The sequence below is a fragment of the Bombyx mori genome, chromosome 4, assembly GCF_030269925.1.
Source record: "Bombyx mori chromosome 4, ASM3026992v2".
Classification (NCBI taxonomy): Eukaryota; Metazoa; Arthropoda; class Insecta; order Lepidoptera; family Bombycidae; genus Bombyx; species Bombyx mori.
Genome location: NC_085110.1, coordinates 17480747 through 17508274, shown reverse-complemented (window position 1 = coordinate 17508274; position 27528 = coordinate 17480747). Strand labels below are relative to the sequence as shown.

General features: G+C 40.9%; 1 protein-coding gene across 1 annotated transcript in view; it reads left to right on the top strand.

The window, feature by feature from the left end:
• The window catches only part of LOC105841586 (cilia- and flagella-associated protein 43), a 29380-nt gene extending 2275 nt beyond the window's left edge, over nucleotides 1–27105 (top strand). Inside the window, exons 3-31 of the mRNA XM_012690087.4 lie at nucleotides 201–299; nucleotides 1856–2018; nucleotides 3024–3234; nucleotides 3548–3676; nucleotides 4152–4336; nucleotides 5185–5287; nucleotides 6395–6643; nucleotides 9598–9733; nucleotides 10307–10470; nucleotides 11818–11971; nucleotides 12515–12727; nucleotides 13305–13516; nucleotides 13829–13975; nucleotides 14270–14427; nucleotides 15066–15258; nucleotides 16005–16125; nucleotides 16479–16597; nucleotides 17082–17249; nucleotides 17925–18098; nucleotides 20008–20135; nucleotides 20232–20426; nucleotides 21032–21157; nucleotides 21772–21877; nucleotides 22471–22629; nucleotides 23865–23978; nucleotides 24792–24935; nucleotides 25449–25601; nucleotides 26037–26173; nucleotides 26924–27105. Of these exons, the coding sequence (XP_012545541.3) occupies nucleotides 201–299; nucleotides 1856–2018; nucleotides 3024–3234; nucleotides 3548–3676; nucleotides 4152–4336; nucleotides 5185–5287; nucleotides 6395–6643; nucleotides 9598–9733; nucleotides 10307–10470; nucleotides 11818–11971; nucleotides 12515–12727; nucleotides 13305–13516; nucleotides 13829–13975; nucleotides 14270–14427; nucleotides 15066–15258; nucleotides 16005–16125; nucleotides 16479–16597; nucleotides 17082–17249; nucleotides 17925–18098; nucleotides 20008–20135; nucleotides 20232–20426; nucleotides 21032–21157; nucleotides 21772–21877; nucleotides 22471–22629; nucleotides 23865–23978; nucleotides 24792–24935; nucleotides 25449–25601; nucleotides 26037–26173; nucleotides 26924–27065 (4502 nt within the window). The 3' untranslated portion in view covers nucleotides 27066–27105. The remainder of the gene's footprint in view (nucleotides 1–200; nucleotides 300–1855; nucleotides 2019–3023; nucleotides 3235–3547; nucleotides 3677–4151; nucleotides 4337–5184; nucleotides 5288–6394; nucleotides 6644–9597; nucleotides 9734–10306; nucleotides 10471–11817; nucleotides 11972–12514; nucleotides 12728–13304; nucleotides 13517–13828; nucleotides 13976–14269; nucleotides 14428–15065; nucleotides 15259–16004; nucleotides 16126–16478; nucleotides 16598–17081; nucleotides 17250–17924; nucleotides 18099–20007; nucleotides 20136–20231; nucleotides 20427–21031; nucleotides 21158–21771; nucleotides 21878–22470; nucleotides 22630–23864; nucleotides 23979–24791; nucleotides 24936–25448; nucleotides 25602–26036; nucleotides 26174–26923) is intronic.
• The last annotated feature ends 423 nt before the right edge of the window (nucleotides 27106–27528 follow it).

Here is a 27528-nt window from a genome sequence, read left to right as displayed (position 1 = left end):
ATACAACTCGATTCAAGATGTTCGATGTGTAAAAATAACGACATACATTTGGAAGATTCTGAAACCATTTCAATAGGTACTTATACGTAAATGAAGCGTTGGTTAATGTTAGATTAATCTATTCAATTCTCACCGTAACTTCAATTACACATTGATTTTCATTTATGTATTATAAAATTATTTTACGATTCTGTTGGTAGGTCACAAAACAAATATCTTTGCATTCGCTGAAAAAGTGAAAAATCCTCGGATTTTCATCGTCACATATCCGTCGTTCAGCATTTTAGCAGAGCTCAGAGGTAAGATTATAGCGCTAACTTTTACATTGGGTGATATTAAATGGAAATGATAAAATGTTGCGATGATTAGTTAAACTGTTAGCCCCTTTGGAGGTAATCAATCGCGAGAGGAAAGATCTTCAACCGTACTAGTGAAATTGCTGGGTAAACCAACGGATCAAATGGTTTTTTGCCTACCTATTGCTAGTATTTTAAGCATCTGTCATGTAACTAGTCAGGTCATAAGTATTGTCACACAGTAAAAACTTTTCTTTTAGAATGCTGGCCACAAAAAAGTTTATTGAATTCGAATTTCGAATTGTTCATGAAAATAAAAATGTATACTTTTTGAATTTTACTCATTTTTAAACATAGATTATACACATAATATAATTTTTTTAAATATGGAGTGGACGCTTAAAGAAGACCGTGTTGCAGTTATTGCGTTGCATCGTTGCGGTTACGCGCCAATTCAAATTTTTAACATAATGAAAAATTTGAATATAACCAAAAGATTCGTTTATCGTACCATCAAACGATACAATGAAGACTGAAGAGATGCCGCGCTTTGTTGAAGCGGTACGCGGGAAAAAAATATCGGGAAATTCTTTTTTCGGATGAAAAATTTTTTACCGTAGAAGAGAGCTACAACAAAAAAAATTATAAGGTGTACGCACACAGTAGTGAAGAAGCGAGCAACCGTATTCCGCGTGTCCAACGAGGTCATTTTCCATCCTCGCTCATGGTATGGTTGGGAGTTTTTTATTGGGGCTTAACAGAGGTACATTTTTGTGAGAAAGGTGTAAAAACGAATGCAGTTGTGTATCAAAATACAGTCCTGACGAACCTTGTGGAACCTGTTTCTCATACCATGTTCAATAACAGGCACTGGGTATTCCAACAAGATTCGGCGCCAGCTCATAGAGCGAAGAGCACACAAGACTGGCTGGCGGCGCGTGAAATCGACTTCATCCGGCACGAAGACTGGCCCTCCTCCAGTTCAGATATGAATCCGTTAGATTACAAGATATGGCAACCCTTGGAGGAAAAGGTGTGCTCAAAGCCTCATCCCAATTTGGAGTCACTCAAGACATCCTTGATTAAGGCAGCCGCCGATATTGACATGGACCTCGTTCGTGCTGCGATAGGCGACTGGCCGCGCAGATTGAAGGCCTGTATTCAAAATCACGGAGGTCATTTTGAATAAACTTTAGTGTCATAAGAATATATGTTTGTTAAGTTCATTTTGTTATATGAATGGTTACATAATGAATAAACTTGTTTCAATTATTTTACATTAAACATGTGACATAATTTATGACCTGACTAGGTACATATATTCTGGTCTATGATAGCTGCCGCTTTACTTCTTTGACATGCTATGAATATGCACGGGTAGGTTGGTAATTCTACTCTATATTATTAGCCCCAACGCTTTGGGACAGAAATAGGGTACTGGTGGAATGTTGGGTTCAACATCACTAAAATTTTAGAAATATTCAAGTAGAAAATGAAATAAGTATGAGTTTTAAAAAAAAACCTATACCGAAAATGTTTAATCCTGTATTTTTCCACAGACAGTGACGTGAACAGATACAAGGGTATTTGCATGATGGAATCTGACCTTGTAGCAGGGTTTAGCGGTTTTCCTAACTACGTCGTCTCGGTGTGGAGTTGGCGAACAAATCAAAGACTCTTGTGCATACCAACGGGAGTCGTGCGAAGAAAGCAGATTTACATGTACTTTCATGGTCATATTTATGTTTTTTTTTTATTGCTTTGTAGGATGGACGATCTCACGGCCCACTTGGTGTTAAGTGGTTACCGGAGCCCACAGACATCTACGACGTAAATGCCGCCGTCTACTTTGAGATATGAGTTCCTAGGTCTCCGTTTTTACAGTAGGTACAACGGTAGGTGCCCTCCCCTTCTATCCGAAACGCATTAGTGCTTCACGGCAGAAATAGGCAGGGTGGAGGTACCTACGCGTGCGGACTCACAAAACGTTCTATACATTATTATACACGAGACTGCTTTAGTTAGTCACGGCCTATACTTAAATAAATTGTTCATGGTACTAAAGTTTAAATACATTAAACGAGATATTGTACGCGAAGAAGTTGTATTAGTAGGAAGTAGTACCTATATTAGGAGGTACCACTTCATCCATAGGAATAAAATTACATAAACAGATTCCAAGAAGTCATCGAGGTTATGGTAGTCAAAGAGAGTCATTTATTTCGATTATGTTTAGTAACCAACTAATACTAGTATTATGAAGAGGAAAGATTTGTTTGTTTCTTTGTATTGAATAGGCTCCGAAACTACTGAACCGATTTGAAAAATTCTTTCACTGTTTAGAAGCTACACTACACCGAGTGACATAGGCTATAAGCTTTTTTGAAAAAAATTAGGGATCCTTACTAAAACTCTAATAATGTAACCAAAGGTGTAAAAAAATACCTAAAATATTCTTTACATCGCGTGCCCTGCGAAAACTATTGATGATAGAATAAAATAATGTACTGCGACTTTGTAGAACACATTATTATTTACAAAAAGTGTCGCGACAGCATATGTCTAACTAGTGTTCTTTTATTGAAAAAAATAAAACAACGTCAAATACCTATAGTTGAAATTTTTGTTAAAGACCCGAGCGGAGCCGGAGCGGGCGGCTAGTAACCAATAATTGTAAAGCTACATATTAAGTCTTTATACAACAATGTAATAAGTGTCACTGTACAGAGCGAGTCGAACACATATGCTCCTCTGCGAATGCTGGGGAGAAGGCTTGATAGTCTGGGAGGTTGCGCAGTGCTACAAGCGGTGCCTGATGATGCGACGCGCCAAGGAGGAGAAAACGGGGTGGGAGGTGTCGGAGCCGCCCTACGTGGACGTCTGCTGGACGAGCGACGGCCAGCTGTATGCCATCGATCCGACCGCTAAATTGTACATTGTAAGTTAGGCCAACATTATAAGTCGTAGGGTACTAGATGACGCATTAGGCCCGCCTTAGGCATAGGCGAATAGGTAAAGGGAAAAATTGATTCAGTTTCTTGTACTTTTTCCTACAATGCAAAGAAATTTGAAAAGAAATCTTATCGTCTTATCTAAAAAGAAAAGAAACCTTATCGCCAATGTGATTCTTACCAGATAACGATCGTCGAAAGATACTCAAAATTGCAGATCGAATGGGAAATAAAATGCACTACTCTTTGTACTAAAGATAGCTGATATAAGATATTCTAGAGGTTTCTATCTGTGAACAGCTCCTGTCTGATGGCATCGGGATGGTGTCTAGCTTGGAGTGGGCTGAAGACATAGAGGGCACTCAGAAGCCTTGCATGTGCTCCTTTGGAAACGGGATTCTGATCTACGGACCTGATAAATGTCTAAGGGTTAGTCAGGATTTGTAAATGGAGCATTGAAAAACATTTGTAATTTCATTTACTATCTTATCGAATTATCATAAGATATAATTATTATGAAAGAGATTAGTGACTTGGAAATTCCAGTGCCAATCTTGAATCTTCAAGTAATACCACATTTTTACCATTCAATTTATTTGAAATAATATACTTTAGTTAACTGTAAATAAACTATATTAAAAATGAATGAAATGCGAAGAAACTTTTTCCCCAACCTATTACATAGTCTTCACGTCATTCATACGAGACCACGTAAGCCGTGGAGTACCTTACTCGTCCAGTGCGCTTAGTGCGAGTTTTTAACTTGTCGATCGCGTAAAAGTTAACTCCATACAATAACAAAACGTCGGAACTGCGACAAGGGATAATGCTAATGGCAAAGGCTTGGACAGACTTTGACCAACTACAACCTGCCCGTCTGAATACAACGAAAAACGCTTTTCAGTCACTGAAAAAATCTGAAAGCGCGTGGAAAGTGGTGTTCATGCATACGCCAGCAGACGACGTGGTGAGCCTCGTGTCCAACAGCACCGGTGACGTCGCAGCTGTGTGGACTGCCAATGGGCTCCTGTACAAGGTCACAGGGGATGAGGACAAGCCTGACATGAAGCTGGTGGCGTTCAAGCAACGGTAGCAGTTGTCAATTTTAATTTACATTGAATTGTCGGTTTATGAATTTTTACCATGAGAGTCGTGTCACACTCACGTCTTTGCTCACTACCCTCTTACACTATCGTGTGGGTGGGAGGGGGAGGGGAGTGTGCGAAGAAATGCTATATGATAGAGGAGTATGGTAGGCGAAAACATGTTGCGCCGACCCCAGGTGACTGGAAGAAGGGCAAGAGAATGATTAGAGAATGATTATGAGTTACTGGAGCCCATAGACATCTACAACGTAAATGCGCCACCCACCTTGAGATATATAAGTTCTAAGGTCTCAGTATAGTTACAACGGCTACACCACCCTTCGAACCGAAACGCATTACTGCTTCACGGCGGAAAATAGGCGGGGTGGTGGTACCTAGGTACCCGTGCGGATTCCCAAGAGGTCCTACCACCAGTGATTACGCAAATTATAATTTTGCGGGTTTGATTTTTATTACACCATGTTATTCCTTCACCGTGGAAGTCAATCGTGAACATTTGTTGAGTACGTATTTCATTAGAAAAATTGGTACCCGCCTGCGGGATTCGAACACCGGGCGTCTTATCCTTTAGGCCACGACGACTTCAAATTAATCAAATAATATCAACTGAAGTTAATTACTTTAATACTGTATGTGATTTAACATTACATTGACCCCTTTAAATTAGAATTGTGTTCCTAAATAACAAACTTATTTTGAAAATTCAAATTTAGGTTAAAAAGTTGGGTTATATTATATTAAATATTCCTAAATAAGCATAACTTTATTTTTCATCATTTTAAAAAAATAAATTGAGATCGGATTGGGATTGTTCTGCTTCTTTTTTTCCAGAGACATTTCTAAAATACAATTGATCGCCCCCGACAGTAGGTACTTGGCTACGATGAACATAAAAGGAGTCCTTTGTGTGTATGAAGTTGAAACCGCAAAATTGGTAAGTGCATCTGAAATTAGCGTTAACATGCCCAACGAATATTACTATGCAGTTGAAGAATGGGTACCCAGTGTCGTACTACTGCTATTTGGTATGACTAATCTACGAACATATTATTAAAATGTATGATATTTGTAAAATGGTCAGTAAAATGAAGACCACTGCATTGTTTAAAACAGATCATCGAAATCAAATCAGTAACTAGTCGCAATTGCGAAGAGGTGGTCGCTTTCTTGATTGATAAATTGTCTAATTATTTCTTTACTTAGAATCCTTTACAGAAATATATTATAATATATAGTAAATGTGTTTAATTAGTCTCTTAGGGACTACATGCAATTGTAATTATAAGTAGTTAAAGTATTCGATAAATAAATTACTATGCCAAAAACAACTCAAATCATATTTTAAAAAAAATCTAGAAATTTCGAAATTAGAAAACAAGAAAAATCCTAAATTCGAAAGATATTTAAAAGAAGAAGTACAATTTTTTATGACAAGATAAATGCAACAACAAAAGAAAGAAGTAAACGAGAGATGAAACGAACAAATTAAGAATCATCCTCCAAACGTATTTGACAAATATAAAACCATTTGCTTGGATTCTGCAATCTTTGGGCAGCGGAATTTCGCAATGGACCCAGCCCGGGGACCGGGAAGCTTCGTTTGGGCCAACATCAGTCAACTATCTCTGATCCGCTCGTGTGGTGGTTTTTAGTTTCACTCAATAAGTCATCCCTAATAAATAAAATAATGATGTGTTTTTACTACTAGAAATGTCTACCTTACCGCCTACATTTTTTTTATTTTTTTTTTGCTTAGATGTGTGGACGAGCTCACGTCCCACCTTGTGTTAAGTGGTTACTGGAGCCCATAGATATATACAACGTAAACGCGCCCCCCACCTTGAGATATAAGTTCTAAGGTCTCAGTGTAATTACAACGGCTGTCCCACCCTTCAAACCGAAACGCATTACTGCTTCACGGCAATAGGCGGGGTGGTGGTACCTACCCGTGTGGACTCACAACACCAGTTATATCAGTTAAAATCAATATAGATTGTGTTACTGTAACGCATCATATACATATCTGACAATCGGTTTATAGGTAGCTCTGAAGTACATAGAAGGAAACGATATTTCTTTCGAAGCAAGCCCCGCTGAACCAGTCCTAGCGATTTACGGAGAAGAAGAAGATAACTACGGATTAGCCTTATTCGGCTTCAAGCCTGATGGTCTTCAGAAACTGGTCAGCGTGTGCCTGACCCACCAGATAGTCTCGCACGTGGTGTTCTCGCCAACCGGCAGGGAACTGATAGCGGCTGCCATGTCTGCTGGACATGTGTTTATTTATAAGGTACCACACGTCTATAGTGCTCTTAATTTTTAAAATATTTTTCGTCTATAGTATATCTATGTAGTTTAGTTGAAATACAGCATGACAGCTTTTTTTTGTTGCTTAGATGGTTGGACGAGCTCACAGCCCACCTAGTGTTAAGTGGTTACTGGAGCCCATAGACATCGCTCAACTCGAATGCACCGGACGTCTTTATCCTTTAGGTCACGACGACTTCAACACATATTACTCATTTATAGTTTATCCAGTTGTAGATACGATTAAAAAATACTTTAACAGCTTAATCCCGCATTTATTATTTTCGGACAACCATCTGTGTCTACGCAAACTTAAGAATCCGAAATGTCGAAAATAATACTACCTAGTCAGGTCATAAATTCTGTCACATGTTTAATGTAAAATAATTGAAACAAGTTTATTCATTATGTAACCATTCATATACCAAAATGAAATTAGCAAAACATAGATTCTTATGACACTAAAGTTTATTCAAAATGACCTCCGTGATTTTGAATACAGGCCTTCAATCTGCGCGGCCAGTCGTCTATCGCAGCACGAACGAGGGCCATGTCAATATCGGCGGCTGCCTTAATCAAGGATGTCTTGAGTGACTCCAAATTGGGATGAGGCTTTGAGCACGCCTTTTTTTTTTAAGTGATTTTATGACCTGGTAACTAAGACCTTTAAGTCATGTCTTATTTTAGTTTATATTCTTATTTTTATGAAAAATGATAATATGGAGTGAAATGAAATGAAAATGATTAATTTGAGACGTTAATCAACTGGGATGAAATTAAATGAAATGAGATGATATGGAACGAAATATAATCTTAGTAAAATGGTGGTCATTTACTAAGATTTTTTCAGTGGACTTGTTGGAGGATCCCGAGAAGTTGCGTCCAGCGGCTTTGTTTCATTTTCCCACATTTGTGCACTTTCACAGATATTAAACAGTTAATAAACCACCGTTATTACACATTTAAACCTGAAGAAACACTAAATAGACAAAATAAAACAAATCACACAACTTCACTCCTCGCGTTCCCGCCAAAAAGTCCCTGAGCACGCCTTTTCCTCCAAGTGTTGCCATATCTTGTAATCTAACGGATTCAAATCTGGACTAGAGGAGGGCCAGTCTTCGTGCCGGATGAAGTCGATTTCACGCGCCGCCAGCCAGTCTTGTGTGCTCTTCGCTCTATGAGCTGGCGCCGAATCTTGTTGGAATACCCAGTGCCTGTTATTAAACATGGTATGAGAAACAGGTTCCACAAGGTTCGTCAGGACTGTATTTTGATACACAACTGCATTCGTTTTTACATCTTTCTCACAAAAATGTACCTCTGTTAAGCCCCAATAAGAAACTCCCAACCATACCATGAGCGAGGATGAAAAATGACCTCGTTGGACACGCGGAATACGGTTGCTCGCTTCTTCACTACTGTGTGCGTACACCTTATCATTTTGTTTGTTGTAGTTCTCTTCTACGGTAAAAAATTTTTCATCCGAAAAAAGAATTTCCCGATATTTTTTTCCCGCGTACCGCTTCAACAAAGCGCGGCATCTCTTCAGTCTCAGGTCCATTAGACGAGCATTCAAACGATGTCCTGTTTTTCTTCGATATGCCCGAAGCCCTAAGTCTTCATTTAACACCCTTTTCACCGTGGTTCTGCTTAACCCCATCTGAATGGCCAACAGTTTCTGCTTACGTTTGGGATTTCTTTGAATTCGCGCTTTCACAGCTTTTATCACTGCTGGAGTCCTAACAGACCGAGGGCGACCACTTCTTGACCTGTCATCTACACTAGAGTCTTCATTGTATCGTTTGATGGTACGTTAAACGAATCTTTTGGTTATATTCAAATTTTTCAGTATGTTAAAAATTTGAATTGGCGCGTAACCGCAACGATGCAACGCAATATCTGCAACACGGTCTTCTTTAAGCGTCCACTCCATATTTAAAAATGAGTAAAATTCTAAAAGTATACATTTTTTATTTTCATGAACAATTCGAAATTCGAATTCAATAAACTTTTTTGTGGCCAGCATTCTAAAAGAAAAGTTTTTACTGTGTGACAATACTTATGACCTGACTAGTTATAAAAGTAATAAACGTGAGGTTAAGCCGTAAAAGTTGTTTTACTTAGAAATCAGCGCCCGTTATTATTCAATTATTAATTTATAATAAAATAAAGTGTATATTATATCATTACCCACTTGGAGATGCAAACTTGAAGTCTCAATGGTATTCTCTTACGGCTGTCCTACACATTTATACCGTGTGCAAGAATGCTTTGCAACATAAATCAATAGGACGCCGCATCTTCCGTAGGCAGCGACTTGGCTCTGCCCCTGGCATTGCTGAAGTCCATGGGCGACGGTAACCACTCACCATCAGGTGGGCCGTATGCTCGTCTGCCTACAAGGGCAATAAAAAAAAAGACTTAACATAGAGTACGCATTGCTGCGAAATTTAATTTCTGGAAAAAATACCAGAAAGACTATTATCATTCAATATTTCATATTATTTTTGAATCCTGAGACTCTAAATTTAGTAACTGGTGCTTTTTATTGACAATATAATCATTTATTATCAATACAATAAAGCATAATTACATTCCCAATACCACTAGACTTTAGCACACCCTGAATCTTCCGGTGCGTGTTGATATTGAAACAACAGTTTTTTACTACATGCATATTATATGCATATACGGTACGTCATACCTACATTTTTTACAAATTTTGTCTGTCTGTCTGTTCGTTCCGGCTAATCTCTGGAACGGCTGGACCGATTTTGACGGGACTTTCACTGATAAGTAGCTGATGATATAAGGAGTAACTTAGGCTACTTTTTTAAACTAGCTTCGCGCCGCAGCGTCACCCGCGATACGAAAACAACGCGAGTAACATCGCAGGGACTCAGCTAGTTGATCTGTAAAACAAAATTCACCCAGGTGTCGGAAGACCACAAGCTGTCTCTGGTGCGATACGTGGAGCTCGGCCGCGGGCTGGCTGACTGCATGCTGATGAAAGTTGGAGATGCGATGCGAGCTTTCTGTCTCGTTCTGTTCTCTGATAAATATTCTATTGGTTAGTGTCTTAAGCTCAGCATACAAAAATACAGTGAGGCGCGTAGGATGAAGTCTTCCAAAATTTTCAACCTTCACTAACAGAGAGGGATAGAAAATAATGAATGTATATTATTATTATTATTACGTATCATAGGAAATAATAAGTTTTAATTCGATGTCAGAGTTGTTGTTGATTCGGTATTGACGAATCTGGATGTGCCTTCATTACACAAGTTTTTTCCGTTTTTTTTTATTTTTTTTATTGCATAGATGGGTGTTCGAGCTCACAGCCCACCTGGTGTTAAGTAGTTACTAGAGCCAATAGACATCTACAACGTAAATGCGCCACCTACCTTGAGATATAAGTTTTATGGTCTCAGTAGAGTTACAACGGCTGCCCTACCCTTCAAACCGAAACACATTACTACTTCACAGCAAAAATAGGCAGGGTGGTGGTGGCTACCCGTGCGGACTCACAAGAGGTCCTACCACCAGTAATTAGATAGGTGTCTTAATTAAATCGGCTCGTCATGAAAACGGTTTTGTATCTATGTATTTAATTGAATAACGATTGTTATAATAATGTTTTAAGGTGAACGAATCATCTGTATTAATGCTGATACGGGGAAAGACAACAAGTTTGCGGGAAAGATGCAAGGTCCGTATGCGAGGCTCATACCGCTCAGCGACAGCGACACAATGGTCGCCATACCGCATCTTAGCAAGGAGTACCACGTCCTGAAACTAGCCGGAGAGGTTGGTGAATAACGTGCTCAAATTTTTTTTTTTTCTTCCTACCTAAGCTGAGAGCTTTGAGAGGCTATTTCAGCGTAACCTTAACTAGTAGGTGAGCTCACGGGGCTCAAACTTGACGACGTTGCTAACACGAACCCTAGCAAGAGCCGTGCTTCACAGAATCTACCACCGGATCAGAAACGCGACCCACTGAGAAGATCCGGCGAGAAACTCAGTGGGCTGTGTCTGTGGGTTAATTTACTCGTCGAGCCCTTCGTCGCAAGCGACGGGTTGTTAGCGCATTAAAGTTTTCGACTGTGCTCTAATTTGCTTGTTCGCATATAAAAAAATTACTGGAACAACTTTGATTAAGCTGCATATTCATATAGGCTTACGATAGCCATCATTATTTTGTCGGTTTAATCTCACGTTTTTTATTGTCATTATATTAAACGTCAGAAATAACATAATGACAATAAAAAATAATTTTAATTATGTCTACAAGTCTTAGTACGTCTCCTGAATACCGAAGAAAATACTTGAATATAGTCAGACTTCAAATCTTCTGATCTGATCTGATGTAATCTTCTTTCGTAAAACCATAAATAAATCTCTAAAATTAGTCGAATCTGTTCGTATTATTTGAACAAAATTGTATTTTTACAAATAGCGGGTCCAATGTGGATTCGCATAGCAAAGGACGGGCTGAAAGGAATCTTTAGAGCAGGCTTTTGTCGGAGGCATAGTGCGTCAACAGCAGAGGGCTTTTATTTTAATTTATCATATATTAAATCCAGATGGAACTGTGGGATACAACCTGTTTTAAGACATGAGGAATAGACAGTCGAACCGCCCAGCACTTATACCATTCAAGATTTCTTGTTTATAGCCACAGATGTTTCCACTCTGCCCGATGCTAAAAATATATTATATATGGTGAACGCAATGCACTACTATCGGTAGTGACCCTTATTCACAGACACAGCCCACTGAGTTTCTCGCCGGATCTTCTCAGTGGGTCGCGTTTGGGTGCTAGGGCCAGTGTAAACAACAGTCTGGTTTGAGCCCCGTGAGCTCACCTACACGTTAGGGTGAAGCTGAAATAACCTCTCAAGGCTATCAGCATAGATAGGAGAAAAAAAACTGCCCGAAACACAGCTTACACGGATTTTGCGTTACACATGAGGGACAAAATCTTTTAGATATCTCGATCTAGGTAGCCATTATCAAAGTCTTAGGCTCAAAAATGTTCATCCATATATGTAATGTAGGATTTTAACCTCCTCCACTTCAAGTTCCCAAGTTCATATCGCAAAAATCCTCAAGTGCCCAATTAAAATGTAACTAGTAAGAATCGTTTCTCCACAGAAAGGTGTAACTGTATCCGTAAAGATGGGACCCATAATAGACTCCGGTCATGACATCAAGTATTTCGACGGGACTTATGCTAACGGATGTTTTTTGAGCTTCGGTTATGATGGTCTTGTCGTTTTGAGGAAAGGTCCGGCTCTGGAACAATACGGTTAGTGAAAAACTGAAAAGTGTACCGTACACATAGGGTCATATCGTTCCCGAAATGTTAATGCCTTCATCGTAACTTAAACGGAAAATGAAATTAATTTACTAAGTTTTAGTTTGTTAATGAAGAACTATGTTTGTGAAAACACAATTAGTCAAATTAGCAGTTGTCTCGCACGTACCTTCCGTTGACCATGGTTCAGCTAATAATGTAAACCAATCATTTGAAAATATGTTGGACGGTTTCGATCGCGATTGTTATTGAGATCGTTTCAATAATTTCTAGCACTGACCACTTTATTCGTCCTCGATAACGATTCTAATACACGCTGTACCGTGCTGTAGTAATATTTATGGAATTATAATAATAATACATTTAGCTAAAAGTACATAATGAAAATAATAATTTTGACGACATAGTTACTTTTCGGACTTACTGGGCGTCTACCTAACAATTGTAATTTTCGTGACGTAATGTGACGCGCTAAAACGGACCCAACTCCTCAAACGCAGACAATACAATACAACCAGTAATCCTTCATTCCAGATCTGAAACTGGTAGCTTCACACCGTTACGAACTGGGAATCAAACAAGCGATTATCGATGCAGACAACAAGTTCGTAGTGCATATCGGCAGAAACAACACGTTGTGCTGCACGTGCTTGCGCGAGGAGCACGCGGGGGAGCTGCCCCTCGAGCCCCCGGACATCAGCATGTTCGACGCCACCAAAACCATCAGCATTTTGGATGGGAACACGAGTCAGTGATCAAACTGCTTAACCATATAATAAAACGCGACCCCGAGCCCACACGTGTCGGCACTAAGACCCTGACTATCTCACAGCCGTCTATTGATTGGTCTCCAAAGACTATAGGTCTTTCCTAGCTATTCGCTAGTAGCCTAAGTGGCTATTCTAGCTATGTGCAGACGGGTAGGTGAGCTCACGGGTTCAACCTTAGAGAATTTGCTAACACTAGCCCAAGAAAGAGCAGCGCTTCGCTGAACCTACCACAGAATAGGAATCGCGACCTACTGAGAAGATCTTATGGAGAGTATTAAGCGGTAGGCAGCGGCTTGGCTCTGCCCCTGGCATTGCTGAAGTCCATGGGCGACGGTAACCACTCACCATCAGGTGGGCCGTATGCCCGTCTGCCTACAAAGGCAATATAAAAAAAAAAAAAAATCTGGCGAGAAGCTTATTGGGCTTTGTCTATGGGATAAATATTACAACGTGAACCCACTACCAGTGTCTCGAAGTCTGTTTAAAATACGAATTAGATTAATTTATAAGCTAAGTTGAATATTTTAGCAATTTTTATAGTTTGTTTCATTTAGAAAACTATTTGGACCTTCAAGAAGAAAAGAAAGTGCGCGAGGAAGCCATGGACCACAAGCATCAGCGCGAAGAGCTCGTCAAGTCATTCGAGAATGTGAGAGCAAAGCTGGTGGAACTTTTAGAGGAAAATCTTGTCGCGCCAGAACTGCATCAACTTTCATTGGCTGAATTCAATCTTCATCTTGAGAATAAGAAGGAAAGGGTCAAACAGGTATTCGGGTACCAATTTTACAAGTCGAAGACCAGGCACAGGCTCACTAGAAGTAAAGTTACTACAAGCGCTTATGAATTTTGAGTAACTATTACAATTCAGCAGCGTATTTGCATGACATTATCAGGCATTATAATGTTACAATGATTCGTTAACGCGACCCGCGCCCACCCACTGCACCTGGACGGTGCCTAGTCAGAGCCACACAAATGCCATCAACAGCTTATTATTCCAACGAGGGCTTAAAAGACCAGCACACAAACATAAAAATTCCGTATGGTTCCATTTAAAGCCTGATTATGTTTGAACCAGGCAGAGAAAGAACGCGAGCTGATCCGCCTGGAGACGGAGGCCCGCATCGTGGCCCAAGACAAAGTGACCGCTTGGATCAAGAAACATTGCTGGGACACCATGCTCTCTCCGAGGGTCAAGATCTTCGCAATATTTAGTCACTATCAGGTAGATGTTCTCTTCGATTCTCGCGAGTCGTAGAGTTAATTAAAACGCTTGTGCGGCTGAATTCCGCGTTTATGATTTTCATTCAATAATTTCGGGTCTATTCGATCGTATTTTTCGGCGACGTTCTTTTCGTGATTTCAGAAGGAATAATCTTCAGTGTTGGTAAATTTAGTCACATTATCATAAGTTTCAAAAACAGGTGTTCGCTACGTACGATACAGGATTTCTGAGAAATGCGATTAAGATGTTGACTTCGTAAAGTTGGTAAAAACTTGCGTATTCTTTATTATTCAGGTAGAAAATTTTGCGGTACTGCCTACTCAACGGGATAATTGGCCTGAACTACAGAGACTGGAGGCGTTGTATACCATAGAGGCGGAAAACGAGTCCGATGTGTTCCGGCCCTGGGTCGAAGAGATGCCGGAACAAAACTCTAAAAGCTTAGCTGAAGTGTAGGCAACAGATTACTTATTGCTCTTTTGTATTATGTTAAGTTTTCGCAAATGAAAATACGTCTTAATTATGCTTTTAGTGGTGGTAGGACCTCTTGTGAGTCCGCACGGGTAGGTACCACCACCCCGCCTATTTCTGCCGTGAAGCAGTAATTCGTTTCGGTTTGAAGGGTGGGGCAGCCGTTGTAATTATACTGAGACCTTAGAACATATATCTCAAGGTGGGTGGCGCATTTACGTCGTAGATGTCTATGGTCTCCAGTAACCATTTAACACCAGGTGGGCTGTGAGCTCGTTCACCCATCTAAACAATAAAAAAAAAGAAATACTCCTGATAGCTGGCGGTAGACCGTCTTGTGACCCGGGACGTGTAACCACCCAATATATTTCTGCAGCGAAATAGTAATGCGTCCTGGCTTAAGAGGGAGCATTAGGTGCGCTTGTTTACTCGACTCTGTAATAAATAAGTAAAAGACATATTTATGTCCTGGTTTGCTTCTCCGTCAGTGGCTTCGCAAAATATATTTGTAATCGGAGTCTGGATGATACAACACAAGGGAAGAACCCTTGGTCGGTATTGTTATAACCGTTGCTCTACAATTTCCTAATTAAACGAACTAAGGACGTGTGTTCGACAGCCGGCCCAGCACGTCGGGGTCGGCCTCGCAGCTGGCGGAGAGTGAGTCTGGTCGTTCGGAGGAGGAGGTCCCGCGGTGCGCGTGGTGGCGCGGCGCCAGCACGGCGCTGTACGTGCGAGTCCCGCGCGCCCACACGCCGCAGATACTCGCATATTCCTTTTTGCAAATGGACGGCCTGCATCATACCACCAAGGCATTGCAGGACATTTTTATATTTATCTAAAAAAAATTTTTATTACTTAGATGGGTGGACGAGCTCACAACCCACCTGGTGTTAAGTGGTTACTGGAGCCCATATACATCTACAACGTAAATGCGCCACCCACCTTGAGATATAAATTCTAAGATCTCAGTATAGTTACAACGGCTGCCCCACCCTTCAAACCGAAACGTATTACTGCTTCATGGCAGAAATAGGCGGGGTGGTGGTACCTACCCGTGCGGACTCACAAGAGATCCTACCAGTAATTACGCAAATTATAATTTTGCGGGTTTGATTTTTAATTACACGATTTAATTTATTGTGTGGTCTCATGGTTATTTGGGCTAGGACGCAGCATGAGATAGCAATCACCCCTCCTATCTCTACGTTTCTGTCTCGGATTATCTCGGGATCACGTTAAGGTGACAGTGCAAGGGAGTTCAGTTGCTACGGAGTCGCTAACACCACGTCATGCCCTCTTCTGCCCAAGGATCTAGGAAACGGATTGAGCCCCCAGAAAAATTGTGCAGTATGACAGAGTTAGCAGTTGACGAGCCGCATGATAAGAGAGGGTTTCCATAACATTTTCTGGCAGTGACCCATATTAAATATGTACTGGTTATTGTAATAAGCAATAAAAATTGCTCTGTATTCTATATAAACAGTACTAGGTAATTATTACACAACATTAACTACCTTATTTACATCTTGTATTGACAGCAATAATAATCTTGTAGTTGAACGTCCAGAACATGCGGCTCTGGTTCAATAATCAGTTCGACGACCTCATGAATCTCAAGAAGAGAGAGATGGCTCTCGTTGAGGACCGAAACTTGAAGCTCCGATTTATCATCGAAGGTGATATATTGTTTAACTAAAGAATATTAGCCTTAAAGATTCAATTGAAACGAATTAAATTATACAAAAGACTTTTAAACAGTTCATTAGGTCCGTTGAGGTCAGTTCAAGAGCTGCATAATGGTAAGCAGGGGCTTGGCTCTGCCCCTGGCGTTGCTGATGTCCATGAGCGACGGCAACCACTAACCATCAGGGCCATCATGGACCATGCTAATCTGTCTACAAGGGCAATAAACAAAAATAAAAAAAAATCCAAATGCTGTGACCGATTATTTCCTTCCCTTCAGTTAAAAAGTGAATAGGTACATCGAAGTGAATATTGGACTTTTAGGCGAAGACAAGTTTATTTTCAGAATTGAATAAGCTGTCAGATCTTAGAGGCAGTTTTCATCATCTGAACATTGAAATTAGAGATCCGGTATGGCGTCAAGAGGAACAACCCGAAAAACTTATTAAAGTCGAACCTGAAGAAGTAAGTGAATATTGGCCTCATCGTGTACATTCAATTTTACAGGTTTAGTTGTTAAAATTAAGCCGATTGAAGACACAGATAGAAGACGCAGCTGATCTGGGCAGTCTCGTATCTGGGGCATAATATATTAGATAACCCATTGCTTTAAAACGCTGTAATATTTTGAAAAAAGCTACTGATAATACTTAAGAAACCCTTTGTGTTATTAGCTCGGCCTTGGTTAGCCTGGTGTGACCTAGTTTGCGGGCTTGTAGAGTGGCCTCCCGTAATCATTTGAGGTTTTAATTATTAATCAAGGAGTTGGGCAGGAAGATAGTTGCATGTGTCGCTCTACATCTTATCAAAAAAAAAAAATTTACAGGTTACTCAGTAGGTACCGAACTTAGCAGTGGTTTATCGTTATATTATTAGCTTAGATGAATAGTTTAAAAAAAGGCCTAACCGCTTTAACCGATACAAATATTAACATTTAATTTATTTCTAGTGCAGCATTGAACCCTACATCAGCCCCAGTCAAATTGTCATCGTGCCCCCCGATCCTGGCCCTAAAGACGACTTCAAAGATCGAGCCCTAATGGAGATGATGGACGGTGTGCTGGAAAAACTCTGGCATGAGGAAATCAAAAAACCCATTCCAATGCCACAGTGCATGGTACAAGTCATTTTGTTTGAACACCTTAGGTGTGATGTAATTGAATAATAGAAATCTAGTCTAAGCTTTTTATTTGAGTTCATAACATTGTTTGTAAATAAACTGCGACAAAGGGTAGACTTTGTACTAAGAAAGAAGGAAGGCCTGTATTTTTTTTTTATTGCTTAGATGGGTGGACGAGCTCACAGCCCACCTGGTGCTAAGTGGGTACTGGAGACTATAGACATCTACAACGTAAATGCGCCACCCACCTTGAGATATAAGTTCTAAGGTCTCAGTTTAGTTACAACGGCTGCCCCACCCTTCAAACCGAAACGCATTACTGCTTCACGGCAGAAACAGGCAGGGTGGTGGTACCTATCCGCGCGGACTCACAAGAGGTCCTACCACCAGTAATTACGTAAATTATAATTTTGCCGGTTTGATTTTTATTACACGGTGTTATTCTTTCACCGTGGAAGTCAATCGTGAACATTTGTTGAGTACGTATTTCATTAGAAAAATTGGTACCCGCCTGAGATTCGAACACCGGTGCATCGCTCAACACGTATGCACCGGACGTCTTATCCTTTAGGCCTCGACGACTTCACAAAAAAGTATAAAAGCCAGTTGAGAATTCTTCAGTCCCGGGACATAGAAGATACGTTTTTGTATATACATAAGTAAACATTTCAGTTGGAAAAAGACCCGGAGCATTTCAACGAGGACGATTTGCGGCTGATGTTCGACTACGAAGCCAAAGTGAAGTTCCGTAACGAAGAAAGAGACAAGTACCGCAAGATGCTGCACGCCGAGTATGCGAAGATTGCACAGCTCCTGAACGAAGGGGTCGTCAAGTTTAACCAGAAGGTCTTCATTTAAGTAACTTTCAGCGTGACCTGGTGTCGACGCCGCCCAAAACACGTCATCTCGGATCCTCCCGATCCACTAACGGTGCTTTTAGGTACTGCAAGCACCGGTCACCGTTCTCGTCGAACCAGTCGCTTGCGACGAAGGGCTCGGTGAGTAAATTAACCCACAGACACAGCTCACTGAGTTTCTCGCCGGATCTTCTCAGTGGGTCGCGTTTCCGATCCGGTGGTAGATTCTGCGAAGCACTGCTCTTGCTAAAGCAAGTGTTAGCAACATCGTCAGGTTTGAGCCCCGTGAGCTCACCTACTAGTTAAGGTTACGCTGATATGGTCTCTCTAGACTCTACACCATCAGCTTAGGTAGGAAAAAAAAAGAAAGAAAAGTGACCTGGTCGATTCGTAGCAATGTAGATCTTTCTGATATTTATATTCATTCCGTCTGAGAAATATAATTTATTTTTCTAAAAACAATTATTAATTGAGTTTATCACACTCAATAGTACCTAGTCAGGTCATAAATTCTGTCACATGTTTAATGTAAAATAATTGAAACAAGTTTATTCATTATGTAACCATTCATATACCAAAATGAACTTAACAAAACATAGATTCTTATGACACTAAAGTTTATTCAAAATGATCTCCGTGATTTTGAATACAGGCCTTCAATCTGCGCGGCCAGTCGTCTATCGTAGCACGAACGAGGTCCATGTCAATATCGGCGGCTGCCTTAATCAATGATGTCTTGAGTGACTCCAAATTGGGATGAGGCTTTGAGCACGCCTTTTCCTCCAAGTGTTGCCATATCTTGTAATCTAACGGATTCAAATCTGGACTGGAGGAGGGCCAGTCTTCGTGCCGGATGAAGTCGATTTCACGCGCCGCCAGCCAGTCTTGTGTGCTCTTCGCTCTATGAGCTGGCGTCGAATCTTGTTGGAATACCCAGTGCCTGTTATTGAACATGATATGAGAAACAGGTTCCACAAGGTTCGTCAGGACTGTATTTTGATACACAACTGCATTCGTTTTTACACCTTTCTCACAAAAATGTACCTCTGTTAAGCCTCAATAAGAAACTCCCAACCATACCATGAGCGAGGATGGAAAATGACCTCGTTGGACACGCGGAATACGGTTGCTCGCTTCTTCACTACTGTGTGCGTACACCTTATCATTTTGTTTGTTGTAGTTCTCTTCTACGGTAAAAAATTTTTCATCCGAAAAAAGAATTTCCCGATATTTTTTTCCCGCGTACCGCTTCAACAAAGCGCGGCATCTCTTCAGTCTCAGGTCCATTAGACGAGCATTCAAACGATGTCCTGTTTTTCTTCGATATGCCCGAAGCCCTAAGTCTTCATTTAACACCCTTTTCACCGTGGTTCTGCTTAACCCCATCTGAAGGGCCAACAGTTTCTGCTTACGTTTGGGATTTCTTTGAATTCGCGCCTTCACAGCTTTTATCACTGCTGGAGTCCTAACAGACCGAGGGCGACCACTTCTTGACCTGTCATCTACACTAGAGTCTTCATTGTATCGTTTGATGGTACGATAAACGAATCTTTTGGTTATATTCAAATTTTTCAGTATGTTAAAAATTTGAATTGGCGCGTAACCGCAACGATGCAACGCAATAACTGCAACACGGTCTTCTTTAAGCGTCCACTCCATATTTAAAAATGAGTAAAAATTATAAAAGTATACATTTTTATTTTCATGAACAATTCGAGATTCGAATTCAATAAACTTTTTTGTGGCCAGCATTCTAAAAGAAAAGTTTTTACTGTGTGACAATACTTATGACCTGACTAGGTATTTATTGGTTGGGTAATTACAGAAGACAACGTCAAATGTGACAAAAGTAAACTTCAATTTGGTTAATAGACAACTCTACGATTCTTTTTATTTAGGTGAAGGAGATGTGGCTGACGAAATTAAAAGCGGATTCTGTGATAGGTCAAGAAAACCTCAATTTGATGCGTCTGCGTCGAACTAATCTGGATCGTGTTGAAATGGCCGAGAAACTTGAAGATATGCGGTAGGTTAACCTTAAATTATCGGGTAGGCTAAAAAGGTAGAAAGCGAAAGTGGTCCCTGAGCTCTGATGACCCCATATCGTTATCATACATTTTAGGGCACAAATATCTCGCTATGAAGATGAAGTGGAAACCCTCAACCAGGAGTTGCAGTCCATGCAGGATCAGATCACGGACTGTCAGAATACGTACGACAGTTTGGTCGTCAAGGACAAATACTTGGATCGGACCTTCAAGAATCACTTTGCTGATCTTTCTCCAATTATTGTGGACCAGTGCTATAAATTTTTCAAGTAAGTTGGACAAAATATTATTTTGTTTTTTCTCTTGCAGTCTTTATTCAATACTTGAATTTGCGTTAATTTTATGATGCATTTTAGTCTTAGTTGAACAGTAAGAGAGTGATAGAAGAAGAGGTAGACCTAACATGAAATGGATGGATTGCGTGAAAGACGATAATAATATGTGTAAGAGGGGAGTAAGCAAATAAATAGTTTAAGATAGAGGAGTGTGGAAGGAGAAAACATGTTGCGCCGACCCATCTCGAGACATGAGCTCTAAAGTCTCACTTTTTACAGTACAACGGCTGCCCCGCCCTTCAAACCGAAACGCATTACTGCTTCACGGCAGAAATAGGTAGGTTGGTGGTAAAAGATATCTTACCACCAGTAATTACGCAAATTTAAATTTTGCGGGTTTGAATTTTATTACACGATGTTATTCCTTCACAGTGGAAATCAATTGTGAACGTTTGTTCAGTACGCATTTTATTAGAAAAGTTGGTACCCGCCTGCGGGATTCGAACACCGTTGCATCGCTCGACTCGAATGCACCGGACGTCTTATTCTTTAAGCCACGACGACTTGTTATGAGGGTATTGTGTGTATTGTGTCTTCAGGAAGCGTCCGAAGTGGCAGCAGCGCGCGGCGGCGAGCGCGGGCGTGCTGTACGAGCTGGCAGCGGCCGTGCTGCTCGCGGTGAGGCCGCCGCTCCTGCCGCCCGACTGTCTCGACTACTACAAGGGGTAAACGCCTTTAGGGGTCGTACGACGTGTTGTATTCCCGCACAAGCCCATGCCAACATCAAACCCCTTTGTGGCACGAACGTTTCTAAGACGGAATAGCCGTTATACCTAGCAATATGGACCGTCCAGAAATTAGCGGTAATAAGTAAAGCATAGATTGATACATGAATAAAAAAAATGTTATCGATTGTGGATGTGACAACTTAAAACGTGAAACAAAAACTTTGTACCCCTGTTTACAAATATTGCGCGGACGGAGGAGTATGAAATTTCCCACGTTTATAGAGAATATAGAGTAAAAGTGCAGAATGTTAATATATTTTTAAATTATGCATATTATTTAGTCATTTAAAAAAAAAAATACACACACTACCATGTATTTGACACTCACTAGCATATACCTAGTAGGTATTATTAAATTCATGAAATGTGAATCTTAAGTAGTTAGTTGGGCTTAACTTGCGATTTTTTTTAGGTTGCACTACCAAATGTAAACAGATTTTTTTGTATTATAATTAGTAGACGTATATGATTAACGTGTGTGTGTCCCTTGGTCTCGAACTTGGCCTCAAATCAATTAAAAGACGCCCGTTGTTAATGTGTTGGTTGTACAGGGTGGAACAACTAGACCACAGCACCAACATGCCCCCGGTGATGGACGAGGCCTTGTGGGCCCTCATGTGCAAGCTGCGTCGAGCCAAAATCGAAAATGAAATCCGGGTACTTAAGAAATTAAAATTCTGAATAATTTTAGAGAATCTACAATTCGAGTAAAAGTTTTCTGAGCTTGAATTTTAAATAATTGCGGCGAATTAATAACGTGTTGAAATACCTTCAACTAACACATACTCTGTCAGTGATAAAGCACAGTATGTAGAAGAAATAGTCGTTGATTTTATCGACGCAAAATATAGGTAAATAATAGGTCATCATTCGCCTTCTTGTTGAACTGTACCTACCCGACACAGTGCAAAGAAGCAACGTAGAGTTCGTTAAGAAAGCCAATCTCTTCCCGGTATTTTGACACTAAGCGTATGAACTGGGTATAATAGAATTCTTATCATTGCCTATTTATTTTCTGGTTATTTCACTTAAAATTGGCACTTCTATCTCGTGTCTTAAGTAGGGGTACACTAACTTCAGTAACAAAACCAACGTATTCTACGCGGTTCTGTACAGATGTTTTTCTTTGCCTATTTATTTGCTCCTTATTTCACTAAAAACTGATACTACTGAACTGGTCTATATCGTGTTTAAAAGAGGGGTTCAGTCACTTTAGTAACAAAACGAAAGTGGAATGCGGTTCCGTACAGATGCGTGCAGTGTGCCAGGAGTTGTCGCTGGCGGAGGGCGCGGCGGGGGCGTGGGGCCGCGGGTTGGCGGCGCGGCGCTCGCTGCTGGCGCACACGCACCAGCGCGTGCTGCAGCACAGGAGGGACGTCGAGCTGCTCTCCAGGAACAAAACTGTACAGGTCTGGCATGACTCCGGCCCATCTATCAACTAGAACCAGTCCCTATCAGGAGATGGACGGGATGGAGACGAGAAGCTATGGGCATTTCATCTATACTAATATTATAAATCTGAAGAGTTCGTTTGTTTGAACGCGCTGATCTCAGGAACTACTGGTCCGATTTGAAAAGTTCTTTCAGTGTCAGATAGCTCATTTATTGAGGAAGGCTATAGGGTATATAGCATCACGCTAAGACCAATGCAAGCGGAGCACCAATAAAGAAATCTGTGAACATACATAGATAAAAAAATATTTTATTTTTATTTTTTTATTGCTTAGGTGGTTGGACGAGCTTACAGCCCACCTGGTGTTAAATGGTTACTGGAGGTCATATACATCTACAACGTAAATGCCGCCATTCATTGTTCGCGCGACAGCGCGACGTTCATAAATGTTCGGCTCAACTCGGGTGCCGTCGCCCGTACGCACCCCGCACCTCTCATAACAGTGCGGTACATGATCCGGCTCGAAGGACCAGAAAATGGTGACGCAGGTGAGCGTCACCTTAAACGTGAGCTGATGAGCTGAAAGGGAGCAAATGAACTCTGCGGAGAATGAGCGGATACGAAAGGGTAGGTAGGAAAACGGGACTTACTTGGAGGCTGATGCTGGCACTATCACGGTCGTAGTGGTGTTCCTCTGCGATGGGTGGCACATACACCTTTTCACCGGTTCACACTCAACCTTTTACTTAGTATATACGAAAGGCGCGCGCGCACAATTTACTCAATATCGAACGAGCGTATCTCCGCGTGCCGTCATGTACCGCACTGTTATGAGAGGTGCGGGGTGCGTACGGGCGACGGCACCCGAGTTGAGCCGAACATTTATGAACGTCGCGCTGTCGCGCGAACATTCATCTTGAGATATGAGTTCTAAGGTCTCAGTATAGTTACAACGGATGCCCCACCCTTCAAACCAAAACGCAATACTGCTTCACGGTAGAAATAGCCAGGGCGGTGGTACCTACCCGTGCGGACTCACAAGAGATCCGACCACCAGTAAGGACCAGTAAGTATCAGCAGATGGACGGGATGGGGACGAAAAGCAATGGGTGTTTCATTCAACATAACTAACAAGCTGTTTTATAATTCAAAATACTTTTTCACAAGAAAATATCTAGTGATCGTTAAGAGATTTGCAGGTCCAGATTTAGTCATAACGCCTGTTCAAACGTTGTTCTTTGCACGTCACAGCTGGTACTCCCAGCGGGACAGGTTGAGATCTTCACAACAGGGCACATGGAAGATTACAATGACGCTACTCTCATCCGAAGAGAAGATATAGAGAAAATCAACAACGTTATATTGGTAAATTTTTAACTGCTTATTATTTTGGCAATGAAATAAAGATAATAATTTTGAATTTTGTTTCTGGTAAAAAAAGAGAGTTTGTGATTGCAAGGTGCTGCAATATTAATAACTCTGCTTGAAACTTTTCTTTAGTGATTCAACCAATTTCAATAAAATATCGATATTAATAAACAAGAATAGAAAAGTACCTTCAAACTAAATTGGCTGCAACATATCATGGTAACTAAAAATCAATGGTTTTATTTAAACGAACAGCCATACGTAAATGTTGGATTATTAGGAGAAGTCATTATTTTCAAGTCGTCGTGGCCTAACGGATAAGACGTCCGGTGCATTCGTATTGAGCGATGCGCCGGTGTTCGAATCTCAGGCGGGTACCAATTTTTCTAATCAAATACGTACTCAACAAATGTTCACGATTGACTTCCACGGTGAAGGAATAACATCGTGTAATAAAAATGAAACCCGCAAAATTATAATTTGCGTAATTACTGGTGGTAGGACCTCTTGTGAGTCCGCACGGCTGGGTACCACCACCCTGCCTATTTCTGCCGTGAAGCAGTAATGCGTTTCGGTTTGAAGGGTGGGGCAGCCGTTGTAACTATACTTGAGACCCCTTAGAACTTATATCTCAAGGTGGGTGGCGGATTTACGTCGTAAATGTCTATGGGCTCCAGTAACCACTTAACACCAGGTGGGCTGTGAGCTCGTCCACTCATCTAGCAAAAGAACAAAATAAATGGTGTCGCAATAGACATTCTTAACTTATTTTGCTCTTACAACGATAATAATTGAAATAAAATTCAACAGAAAGTAGGAGAACTAAAACTTCGAATGATGAAGAAGCAGATGGATTTCCGCAAAGGGATCCTCAGCAAGGAGTGGGAGCACGCGCAAATGAAGATGAAACTGCGTCACATGGAACAGGAGCTCAGCTCGTACTTACGACTGAAGGTATCAAATAATATAAAAACCTCCCCACAAAACTATCTTTTGTAGGTTTTAGCGTAAAGTCTACGCTACAAACGCATTAACTTAATTTAAATCAACAATTAACATAAATTACAAATAAAATAAGGCTCAGGAAATATAAGGAAGCCTCAGGAAAATATTTTCTTGATAAGTACTCTTATATTATACTGACATATGATAGAGTGCTCTCTAGCAGCAGCTATGGGAGGAGTCGGAACACAAGCCCTGATCCCCCTGATTATAACTTTGATAAATAATTAGAGACTTATTCATTTCCTCTCATGTTATTTGTTGTTTAATATAGGAATATATTATAAAATATTTAATTTTGCCCCAAAGCATCTGTCGTCTCCGTGAATTTCTGCCGTGTCTGGTGCAAAGCCAACCAACTCGTTCCTTTAATCCTCCTCAGATACTCTGCTCTCATAAGCGAGAGTTCCATACCGACCATAAAGTTACCTTTTATTTGAATTTTGAAGTTTGACGACCTTTTAGATCCCAAAAGAACTCCAGCAGTATTTGAAAAACAAGGAACTGGGTTATACCGACGAGCAAGACTACATGCGGATGGAGAAGGAGATGGCTGCCTCCAAGATGTCCATCAACAGGATACTCAATGAGCAGATACATAGAGTGGAGGAGCTCGAGGTGACCCTTGAATTTTACCAGGGGTTTTTAATTCACAAATACCATTCGCCAGACAGTAGGATTTGCCGTTTATGAGAAACCTGTCTACAAAAGGAACTTGTTTTGAGATTTGAACAATATACAGGGGAACAGCAAAATTACTCACGGTAAAATACATTATTTTGATAACTTAGCCCTTTCCGTAAAGTTTTTGGTTGAAAGTTAGGCCATATTCACGTTCTGATGCCGTCTATTTACCCCAAAGAAAGCAGTATTTGAGGTTTACGGGCCGTAAAAGTCGTCAGAATTGAAGATTTAAAAAAAAAACCCCGCACTTGAACATCACATTATCTGATTAGACCAAACTCGACAAGTGTGCCCATTTAACTGACCAGCCGCTACCCCCACTACAGCTCCGACTTATTTAACATCAACCTAAGCATTTTCTCTTTCCAGGTGAAGTTAGCGTCAGTTGAAACTGAAGCCAATCGTCTCGAGCAGGTGATAGCCGATCTCAATGTAAAAGTATCCGAGAAAAGAATTCACCAAGATCCTCTCGAGCCTATACGTATAAGAAAAGTTTTTAAGGAAAGGTCCGTCAATAATTATTATCCGAATGAATAATACTATCTACTGGTACTACTAAATTATAATTTGCGTAATTACTGGTGGTAGGACCTCTTGTGAGTCCGCACGGGTAGGTATCACCGCCCCGCCTTTTTCTGCCGTGAAGCAGTAATGCGTTTCGGTTTGAAGGGTGGGGCAGCCGTTGTAACTATACTCAGACCTTAGAACTCATATCTCAAGGTGGGTGGCGCATTTACGTTGTAGATGTTTATGGGTAACCACTTAACACCAGGTGGGCTATGAGCTCGTACAATCATCTAAGCAATAAAAAAAATATTGATAGGGGTTTTACGCCTTTGGAGTACTTGAATAATTTGGATATGTAACACATCTCTTCGCCACTCTGAGGGCGGGTAAGCGCGAAACGCATCGTCGTGTATACGATCCGTTGGCAACATCTACAGCTCTGGATTTCTTGTGGCTGACAGTTCACATAGACAACTACAACGTAAATGCGCCACCCACCTAGAGATATAAGTTCTAAGGTCTCAAGTATAGTTACAACGGCTGCCCCACCCTTCAAACCGAAACGCATTACTGCTTCACGGCAGAAATATGCAGGGTGGTGGTACCTACCCGTCCGCACTCACAAGAGGTCAACCAGTAAAACCAGTTTACCACCAGTAAAAACTATAACCATTGTAATACTATATTCATAGCTAAAATCTAAGATCATACTCCCGTCCTTTTGTCATGAATCCCCACGATTCTTGCAGGATGGAGACCTTGGTGATGCGCGGACGGCTGATCCGGGAGGTCCAGGCCAATCACACAACCATAGTACTGCTACAGACGGAACTGGAACTGCTACGTTTGAAGACGTATCCAACTTTAGCTAGTTTTCGTACTTTTAATTAAGCTATTGGTAAAAGTCTTAATAAACTATTGGTAAATAGTAGTGTGTGTCTTTTCATTTGCAACTCTTTTTTGGTTTTGCGTCCGGCTCAAGTAGTCGAGAACTTGCTGGAATAATAACTCCGTTTAAAACTTTTCTTTGATGATGGGAAAATCGGGCAAAAATAAAAATAAAGTAGTCCAATAAATTTAACAAGACCAACAACTCTTTTCGTTGCTTGGCGTCGCCGTAATGAAGGCGGTTCCACCGGAATTTTCCCTCTAGCTATTGATGATAATTTAGCTACCTCGGTAGCTCCACTAGCTCTAACTAGCTCTAACTCTACTGCGCATGTCCATTCCTCGCTTACACCCTGGAAGTTTTTTATGGCCTTCGTAAGTAGACCATCATACGAACCATCTGTTGGTGATTGGTTACTGTCCCTCATGAAAATCCAGTGTCAGGGGCACAGGCAAGTCGTTGTGT